At 33.6% G+C, this 11323-nt stretch overlaps 1 protein-coding gene across 1 annotated transcript; it reads right to left on the bottom strand.

Moving 5' to 3' along the window:
• Window positions 1-9239: 9239 nt before the first annotated feature.
• On the bottom strand, window positions 9240-10246 carry LOC145949947 (uncharacterized). Its single transcript, XM_083060856.1, has 2 exons — window positions 9942-10246; window positions 9240-9702 (listed from the first exon to the last, which is right to left on the bottom strand). The coding sequence occupies exons 1-2, from the start codon at window positions 10244-10246 to the stop codon at window positions 9240-9242; spliced, it is 768 nt and encodes a 255-aa protein (XP_082916982.1).
• Between the last annotated feature and the right edge of the window lie 1077 nt (window positions 10247-11323).

The following is an 11323-nucleotide window of genomic DNA, read 5'->3' as shown; positions in this document are numbered from 1 at the left end:
CATACAGATGATAGGTGTAATGGAAGATCACTTATTCTCTGTTTATTGAAAAAAAACAAAAAAATATAAACTTCAGAAAAACAATACGCCCGTATCATGTTCAGTACGCCCGTACCAAAATTAGGGTTATGAACAAATTTTCAATACAATACGGGCATACTGAAATGAATAACGGCCGTATTGGCAATAACAGAAATCCTCCCTCACGTCGATGACAAAATTCCTCCAAGAAGAAGAGGATAGGGGGAGCCATTCATTTTTTCTAAAAAACAACAAATTAATAAAATAATTAAACTTGCATTTTGTGCATCGCGCACATTAATTGCACATTCAAAGACCTCATCATGAGGCAATTGCATAAAAATAGAAAAAATAGAAAATTGCTTGTGTATGACAGCGGTCAACAGAAAAAGCCGCAAATCAACAGAAAAGGCAAAAATACAGAAAAAGCAAAAAAGGCAAAAAATACAGAAAAAGCCAAAAATGACAAAAAGGCAAAAGATTTAGAAAATCGATCGCCTCGTGCAGAATAACTGAGCCTGGAGAGGCTTGCCGAAACAATACTCCCACAGAATAATTGAGCCTGGAGAGGCTTGCCGAAATAATACTCCCACAGAATAATTGAGCCTGGAGAGGCTTGCTGAAAAAATACTCCCACAAAATAATTAAGCCTGGAGAGGCTTGCCGAAATAATACTCTCCAAAAGAAGTCTCAGCTCGCATTCTCGGGCTGAACAAAAAACAAAACTCATGCAGAATAACTGAGCCTGGAGAGGCTTGCCGAAACAATACTCCTAGAGAATAACTGAGCCTGGAGAGGCTCGCCGAAATAATACTCCTTCAGAATAACTGAGCCTGGAGAGGCTTGCTGAAATAATACTCCCCAACTGTACAGAATAAATGAGCCTGGAGAGGCTCGTCGAAATAATACTCCCCAGAGATATCTCAGCTTCCACTCACGGGCCAAATTCCCCAGTGAAAGCTATCAAAGCGAGATCAGCAAAATTCCCCAACGGAAGCATGATCCAAACAAAATATCCAAGTCAAAGGACTTAGACTTCCTCAGTGGAAGATAGCTTTCCAACTCAAACGAAGAGTGAAGCTAAGCCTGAAGAGGCTTTCTAAATAATACTCTGGGATAAATAAACTTTAAATCCCCACTCGCCTACTCAGAGGCACCCCCTCAAGAAAAAATCACAAAAGACAAATAATCATTCCCCAAGCGGAATCCGGCACTCAGCCGAACACCAAACATCAAGATAATTCGCCTACTCAGAGGCACTCTTTCAAAAAAGAAAAAAATCCAAAAGATCAATAACAATTCCCCAAGCGGAATTTGGCTTTTCAGCCAATCATTGAACATCAAGATGATATGCCTAACAGAAGAGGCTAATCAAAATCAATGACAAAATCCCCAGCGGATAATAGCCTACACAGAGGCAACAAAACCAGAAAAACAAAAAGAGTCGCCCGAATAAGGATAACCGGGATACTCCACCACCGTCAAAAGGACGTCAGCCAACCATAAGGCACCGCTCATCTCAGAAAGAGCATCTTTGTGTCTACACCCCAAGGAAACAGAAATTCCTCAATGGGCACCAATTACGCAATGCAAAATTGGGACACAAGAACCTATGAGTAACTGCACATCCCCTAGACGGATCCCTGCGTTATCCAGCCCTCAGCGGCACCAAAATCAAAAACAACCGTCGAAGCAGCATCGTGGACTGTGGAGACAAAACTATCACAAATCCCTGGAGAGGGCATACTCAGCTACCCAGATGTCCAGAGCACCGAGGTATGCACAAGCCTGGAGAGGCAATACTCAGCTACCCAGATGTCCAGAGCACCGAGGTATGCACAAGCCTGGAGAGGCAATACTCAGCTACCCAGATGTCTAGAGCACCGAGGTATGCACAAGCCTGGAGAGGCAATACTCAGCTACCCAGATGTCCAGAGCACCGAGGTATGCACAAGCCTGGAGAGGCAATACTCAGCTACCCAGATGTCCAGAGCACCGAGGTATGCACAAGCCTGGAGAGGCAATACTCAGCTACCCAGATGTCCAGAGCACCGAGGTATGCACAAGCCTGGAGAGGCAATACTCAGCTACCCAGATGTCCAGAGCACCGAGGTATGCACAAGCCTGGAGAGGCAATACTCAGCTACCCAGATGTCCAGAGCACCGAGGTATGCACAAGCCTGGAGAGGTAAAACTCACGCTACCCAGATGTCCAGAGCACCGAGGTATGCACAAAACCTGGAGAGGCTACTCAACAATTTTCCACCGGAAGACACTACAAGTCAGAAGGTTGGCACATCACCCGGACAATTGGGTCAACTCCTTTACTTGTCAGCCGGTACACCAAAAGGCCGTCCGACTAAGTAAAGGGGGGGCAGCTGTAGACCCCTAAAATTGTCCGGGTCGGAAATAAAGCTTGAAGACTCTCGAAGACTGAAGGAAGATCAGCCAGAAGGACTTCCAGAAGGCCCAAGGAGGGTTCTCTATAGGTCTAGAGGTCTTAGGATAGCTAAAATAAGAAAAGTGGGAGGAAAGAAGCCCAATACGGCCTCCCAGAGGTTCAGTACGGCTGCATTGAATTCAATACGGCTGCACTGAACTTCAATACGGCCGCACTGAACTTCAATACGGCCGTATTGAGGTTTTTTGAACTTCAATACGGCCGTATTGAATTCAATACGGCCGTATTAGTTCAAAATTTCAATGTTGACCGTATTGACCCTCATAAACCGTATTGAGCCTCTTCCCTATAAATATGACGTCAATGGGACGTCATTTGACACTTTCACACTGAGTTTTAACCCTCTTCTTGAGTATTCTGGGTTTTTTTGAGCAGTGCTCTGCCTAGAAATCACTCGGAGAGTTGATCCGACGAAGTTCTTGAGTCACGAGCCATTTGCTTGAGGCTCGAACCTAGTCGAAGGGAAATCCTCCGGATTTCCATAGTTAAAATTTTATAGGAGGGAGCGAGCGGTCTTGTAGAGGGAGGGAACGCCAAAACGCTTCCCAATTTCTGTCAAGATATATAAGAAAGCACGCTTCAAAGGTTTATATCTTTAAAGTCCCTTCTTTTACCGCTTTCTGTGTGTACATATTTAAACTGTCATCATGTAGATAGTTAATTTATAATTGCTTAGAATAAATAGGGGTAATTTAGTAATTTTGCACTATTATTTTTAAATAATCTGTCATAGGGAACCCGAAAGGGGCGCTGTGGGGTGCTAACACCTTCCCCACGCGTAACCGACTCCCTTACCCGACTCTGGTTGTAATGGCCGAAGTCGATTTTTGAATCGATTGCCTTAAACTTCTTTTTCCAATGTTTTGAGTAAAACATTGGTGGCGACTCCATGAACCCTTCCTTTTTATGAAAACCGCTAATCCATGGAGGGTCCCGCTTGGGATTAACATGGATTGGTGAGCCTTTTAATAAAATTGCTCGTTTGACAAGGTCTCAGTTTGAGAATAAGTCATTCTAGCAATCCATATTTTTAAACAAATAAAAGAGTCCAACCATCCTTCGCGAATGCCGAAAGCCCGTTTCGGGCCGGTGGCGACAATGAGCTCTGTCGAAAATAGAAACCTTATATACTTTCTCCTCTTAAGGTCAACTGAACCTAAACATAATGATACAATTAGTGTATTAAATAAGATAAAAATATAGTCAAAAAATTAATAAGAACAATTTCTTTTTATATTTATACTTATTACATAAAAAATATATTAAATAATAAATTATATATATATATAGTGTTTCAATTTGTATTTTACCGTAATTTTTGGTCTTATATATATAAATTTTATTATTTAATAATTTTTTACTATATGTTTATATTTATTGTATAAAAATTTATTAAATAATGGATTATATAATTAATATGCTAAAAATTGTATTTTTTATTAAATAAATTTATTTCTTATTAATTTTAAACTAGATTAACATCAAATAAAGAATTAAAACAAAAGTTAATTCAAGTGATATTAAATGTGACTTTTATGGTGTAGATTATAAGTTCTAGTCTCCATAAGATTATTTTTTTAAAATAAATCTTATATTTCTTTGTTATATCAACGCATCATTGATTCACGTTGTTATTAGAGTATTAAAGTGACATGTCATTAGTTCATATCAACATTAACACCATAATTTATTTAATAAAAGAGACTAAAATTATATATTTTAAAAATTAGATAATTGAAATTATATATAATTAAGAAAAAAGACCAAAACTGTATATCGAAAATTATATGAGAACCAAAGTACAACTTATTTGTAATAATTGTGTAAAAAAAACACTTATATTACATTGTAGAATTTCAACAATAATACATTATTCTTTTCTATAGCTAGCTCATAGATCATGATCGATCTGAAACCAATTTAACTGACACACCATGTGTCCCTAGCTATAGCTACAACCATAGCATGTGTACTCTTTCACACGGGGGCAACATTGCCAGTAAATTACGCAGCACAGTTATTCAATTCTTAATGTGATATATAATGTCTTGGTGACAATTAATTAATTAATATGAATATGATATTTATCTGATTCCATAGCTAGCCTTTTCTGTTTGGGTCTTTTCCTAATTCCTTGTCATGCTATTCTTTTGTAGTTTCAACATAGACTAGTTCCACTGTTCTCACACTGGCCTAGGCCCCACTTTCTCAATTAGTGAACAGAATGCATGTCATTATATTCACCTCAAAATTCAGACCTAAACCTCATGTTAACACTGCAGTGCTCTTCTGCTTTTACTGTTTCACTCAGGAATAATAACAACGACTATTTATGCACAAAAAAAATTATATTAATGATTATTAAACTAATTAATACCCCATGCAAAGTAGTTATATATATACAAAAATTCATAAATTAAATAAATTATTTTATTTTATCAATTTGTTAGATATTTGATGAGTGAAAGTCACCTCACGCAAATCTAATTTAATCTTTAATTATTAATTTTTTTATTTTTCACACACTCCCTTCTAAATCTAAGATATATTACATATGTTTTCCTTCAGGTATATATATATATATATATATATATATATATATATATATATATATATATATATATATATATATATATATATATATATATATATATATTCAACAACTAAAAGTGCATTAGAAACTTGTTTATAAATCTGTCCTTATTATATATACAGTAAACTGCATTACCTCGAATCTCAGAAATTAGGGTTTTTGATTTCCTTGTACAACCCCATGATGTACTCTTTTTTTTTTCTTCAAAAAAAATGTATTTTAGGCTAGACACCAAATTTTAATCCGTCACACTTAAAATTTTTTCTCTCTTCATAAGGATTTATTTTGATAATTAAATTCATCTTATTTCTTACAAGCTCGATTGCTAACTGAACTACACTTCTTATCAAATCTACATATATTATTTTAAAATATTTAAAGTATAAATAAAAAGTGCTTCATTTTTATTAATTTAAACATAAGAAAATTTTAACCAAGTCAACTTTATTTAATTTTATTAATCCAAAAAATAATTTTAAAATAATAAATAAAAATATTATTTATAATAAATGTGATTAAATATATTTCAGTAAATATAGTATATATGTTTTTATAAAATTGTAAAAATTAAATGAACTTAACTATGTTATTTATAATTTACCTGAAATTAGTTTTTTTTTTCCTTTTATATATAACTATCGAATAATTTGTGCACCTCATCACCATAATTATTAATTTCACACATGATTTTAGTATAGAAGAATTGAAAATCCCAAAGATGCACACAGTGAGTATTGAATTAACATAATATTTTGAAAGAGTATCTATAAGCTCATAAATAGTTTTGGTTTAGCCGACCAGAGTGCACACACCAATAAAAATGTTGGAGGCATATTGGGACTGGTTGCTTCCTGTCTCTGCAGGTATCCTATAAAAATTCACAATATTAATTAATTGTATTATATGATGGACATGGTGGCTGTGAGAAACAGATTCTATCTTTTATGCCTCTTGTCTATCCTGGGATGCGTGCCCTACTGTCCCTAAATATTTAATTAATTGATTGATCATGACAAAACTATGTTATTCTCTTTACAAATTCAAAGTTAATTAATATCTGTCCTAAGAGTCAAATGTTCTATTCTTTCGAATGTTTATGTAACATCTCATCGCAAGTCATGTAAATACCCTTCTCCCCTCCAAAACACGGAAAAAAGAATATTTAAAAAAAGGCACAAGACTTAGAGAAAACGTCTCATTAAAAAAAGGCTTCCAATTTTTTTAATATTTTTTTATGGACAGAAAATAAAAATATAGAAATCAAAAATTGAAAAACATCGAAAACAGAAATAACAAAAAATAAGAAGACGAAAGCAATCTTATAAAAAGAGCTAAATATCTATTTATGTCACAATTATAAATAAATAAATAAAACCGTTCAAACACGACATATATATTCATGGAGAGCAGATAAATTAAACATGTAACAAATAATTAAGCTAGTAATTAATTAAAAAAATTAAATCCCAAATATAAAATTGCATAAAAATCATGTAATAATGGCACAGTCACTTTCACGTTATAAAAAAAAAGTACAATAAATAGAAAACAAAAAAAATATATAAATCAAATCAGGTGTCAAAATAAAAGGTATTTAACAGGTAAGTGTGAAATAACAAAGCAAGCAAAAGAAGCAAATTATAATAATTCCATTTCAAAAAATAATTTTGGATAAAACCTTTTATAAGGTTCACAATTTAACATGTTTCTTAAATAATACAAGGTGTTAATTTAATATATAAGTAGTATTAGTGGATTGTATAATGGATGTGAATGCAAGTTGTGCATTTCCCTTTTTTTATTTCATGTTTATGAATTACTATTTATTTTATTATTTCTATTTATTTTATGCTTCTTTTTTCCTGCATATTGTAAGGGTGATTGTGTTACTCATTGCATGAGTGATTGTATTACTGCGTTGTTTATTTCATTCAATCGCATATCAATAATTTATACATGTTTTAGAATCTTGAAATTTATGATTCTCACATTTTAATAAAGTAAGAAAGACTTACCTTGATTTATGATAACCGTAATGAGAATAAGTTCTTCAATCACATTTTCCCAATCTATCTCTTCCCAATCTATCTCTTCCCATACTTCATATTCTCACATCACTTTCTTTGATGGTAAAACAATGAGAGTTGTTTCATATGGCAGAGATAGAATCCAAATAGTTCCTCTTATTCAACTAACTTCCATCAAGTTAGTTATTGGCGGTTATAAAATTTGAAAATAATAGCCCCCCATATTTGCCAATAAGTCATTTTATTTTATTAAATTACGTTTAAACTCTTAATTCACATGAGTCACATTATAGTGTTATTTAATATTTTCTAACATTCTCCCACTTGACGCATGTGATGTTATAACACTTCACGATTTAATAATTACATAAATCATATGTGCATTAAATACCTTAGATAAATTGGCTCCATCATTAATTATAATTAAAGATACAACAATAATAAGAGTCATGGCGATTACATGTCATTCAATCAACACATTTCCTTCCATGTACTACTATATATATATTATCTTTCTCCTTAATATGACCGTAAAATGAGAAGTTCATAATGGGTTCAAACAAAGTCACTCTTTCATTAATAAACACATAATATGTTTTCCACATCATAATTTGCATGCATATACATAAAGTAGATAACACAAATTTCAGAAAATTGTATATTAAATGAGCTCAGAGTGTCAAATAGGCATTAATAACAACAATAATGTTCAACATTCACTAGTAGACATAATGCCCATATTCACTACATGACCAGTAAATACTTTGGGCAGTAACCCTTTTGTTAAAGGGTCAGCAATCATAAGATCAGTGCTAATATGTTCTATTGACACTCTATGTTTCTGAACTTCTACTTTAACAGCAAAGTATTTCAATTCCATATGCTTAGCACCTTTAGAATACTTGTTGTTTTTAGAAAAGAAGATAGTTGCGGTATTATCACAATAAATTTTCAGCGGCTTGGCAATGCTGTCAACTACCCCAAGTCCTGAAATAAAATTCTACAACCAGTTAGCCTGAATTGTTGCCTCAAAGCATGCCACAAATTCATCCTCCATGGTGGATGCAACAATGACTGACTGCTTCATACTTTTCCATGAAATCGCTCCTCCGGCTAAAAGATACACATAACCAAATGTAGACTTTCTTGTATCTATACAACCAACAAAATCTGAATCTATATATCCAATCACCTCAAGATGATCAAATTTCTTATAAGTAAGCATGTGATCCTTTGTTCCTTGCAAATATCTTAAGACTTTCTTTGCAGCTTTCCAATGATCCAATCCTAGATTACTTCGGTATCTACCAAGCATACCAACTACAAAGCTAATATCTGGCCTTGTACATGTTTGAGCATATATTAAACTCCCAACAACAAATGCATAAGGGATATTTTTCATCTGTTTCCATTCCAAATCATTCTTTGGACATTGCATAAGACTAAATTTGTCTCCTTTCTATATTGGAATGGGAGATGCTGAACATGTACCCCTTCTGAATCTCTCTAAAACTTTATTAATATAGGTTTTCTTAGACAAGCCTAATAGTCCTTGTGATCTATCACGAAATATTTCTATTCCTATCACATAGCCTACCTCACCCATATCTTTCATTTCAAAGTTGTTAGAGAAAAACTTCTTAGTCTCACTTAATAGACGAAGATCATTAGTTGCAAGCAATATGTCATCAACATACAAAATTAAAAATATAAACTTGCTCCCACTGACTTTCAGATATATACACCGATCAACAGTGTTTTCCTTAAATCCAAAGGACATAATAGTATCATTGAACTTAATATACCATTGTCAGGAAGCTTGTTTAAGTTAATAGATTGATTTCTTCAGTTTACACACCATGTGTTCCTTTCCTTCTTCAATGAACCCTACTGGTTGGTCCATATAAACATTTTCTTCTAAATTCCCATTCAAAAAGGTAGTTTTAACATCCATTTGATATAACTCAAGGTCATAATGAGCTACTAATGCCATGATGATTCTGAAAGAATATTTTGTAGAAACCGGAGAAAAGGTTTCCTTATAATCAATGTCATCCTTTTGAGTAAAACCTTTGGCAACAAGTCGAGCCTTGTATCGTTCGATATTTCCATGAGAGTCACGCTTAATCTTAAAGACTCATTTACACCTAACTCTCTTGCACCCTTCAGGAAATTCCACAAGGTCACATACATCATTTCGTGCCATTGATTTAAGCTCATCATTCATGGCATCTAACCATTTTTCAGAATTATCACCATTAATAGCTTCTGAAAATGAAACTGGATCATTATCAATGCTTAAGTCATTTTCTGACTCTTGTAGATAAACCACATAATCATTTGAAATAGCAAATCTCTTTTCCCTTTGAGATCTTCTTAATACTATTTCTTGTGGTTGTTCTACTACAGGTTCATTGTTAACTACAGGATCATTAATTTGTTGTTCTTCTTGATTGTTGTTTGGTTCAACAACACGGGGAACAACAATTCTTGAAGTAGAAGCACTAGTTAAATGAACTTGTACTCTAACTTCCTTAATCTCCACATTTCGTGAAGATTCACTCACACTAGTTTCACCATTTTCAATAAACCTGGCATTTCTAGTTTCAAAAATTCATATACTATGGGTAGGATAGTATAACATATACCCTTTTGATTTTGTTGGATAACCAATGAAATACCCACTAATTGTTCTTGCATCCAGTTTCTTTTCTTGCGAATTATATATTCTAATTTTTGGCTGACAACCCCAAACATGCAGGTGTCTTAAACTAGGTTTCCTACCTGTCCATAGTTCAAAAGGTGTCTTTTGAACTGCCTTACTAGGAACCCTGTATACATGCCAGTTTTTAAAGCATACATCCACAATGATACAGGTAAAGATGAATTACTTAACATGCTTTTAACCATATCCATTAAGGTTCGATTACGCCTTTCTGAAACACCATTTTGTTGTGGTGTACCTGGCATTGTGTATTGAGCATAAATACCATGGTTTTCAAGGAACTTAGCAAATAGACCAGGATTTTGTCCACTTTCATCATATCTTCCATAATACTCACCACCTCTATCTGACCTGAAAATTTTCACCTTTTTGTCTAATTGCCTTTCTACTTCATTTATATAAATTTTCAAGGCATTCATTGCTTGAGATTTCTCATTCAGTAAATACACATACCCATAATGTGAAAAGTCGTCAATAAAAGTGATAAAATACTTTTCTTTATTGAAAGAATTAACATCAAAAGGTCCACATATATCAGTGTGTATAATTTCAAGAAGCTGAGTGCTTCTTGTGGCTCTTTTCTTTGTGTGTTTTATTTGTTTACCTTTAATACAATCCACACATATATTAAGATCAGTAAAATCTAAATCTGAAAGATTTCATTCTTTACTAATCTTTGTATCCTTTCTTTGGAAATGTGTCCCAAACGCTTATGCCACAAGTAACCAGAACGTTCATTCACTAAACTACGTTTAGTGCCATCACAAAATGTACCATATCCAATCATACAAGTACGCTTATACAAACTGAAACAATTATTCCCAAACCTAAAAGACACTAGTGCAAAAATTGGATTTAAAATCGGACTTTTAAGATCGGTTACAAGGTAACTAATCTTAAAAGTGACGCGATGGCAAATTTGTAAATAACATGAACATTTTTAAGATCGGTTAAAATTTAACCGATCTTAAAAGTACTTTTAAGATCGGTTATAAAAGAACCGATCTTAAAAGTGGCACTTTTAAGATCGGTTACACAAGAACCGATCTTAAAAGTATAAAAGAACCGATCTTAAAAGTTCCACTTTTAAGATCGGTTATAAAATAACCGATCTTAAAAGTACGTTTAAGATCGGTTATTCTATGACCGATTTTAAAAGTGCTACTTTTAAAATCGGTTATTTTAGAACCGATTTTGTATGCAGTATACAAAATCAATTCTTCAATAACCGATTTTAAAAGTATCGTCAGAAATCCTTTATATTCCCCTCTATTCTCATTCTCTTTAATCTTTCCCTCCATTCCTTTTTTTTATCTGTGACGCTCTCATTTTCTAAAGTCTCCAATAAGGTAAATTTCGTTGTCATATTTGTTTTTGTTTTCGTATTCTCATGTTCTTGTTGTGTCTCTTTTCGTTTTCTCATGCTTTTCTCGTCTCTATTTTCGTTGTAGGTTGAGTTTTGGTAAATTTCAAACCTGGACCGAGCCGTTCTTCAA

This window comes from Cajanus cajan, chromosome 7 (assembly GCF_000230855.2).
Source record: "Cajanus cajan strain Asha chromosome 7, NIPB_CcT2T_4, whole genome shotgun sequence".
Classification (NCBI taxonomy): Eukaryota; Viridiplantae; Streptophyta; class Magnoliopsida; order Fabales; family Fabaceae; genus Cajanus; species Cajanus cajan.
Note: the sequence above shows the minus strand (reverse complement) of the source record. Positions and strands in the feature narration are given on the sequence as shown.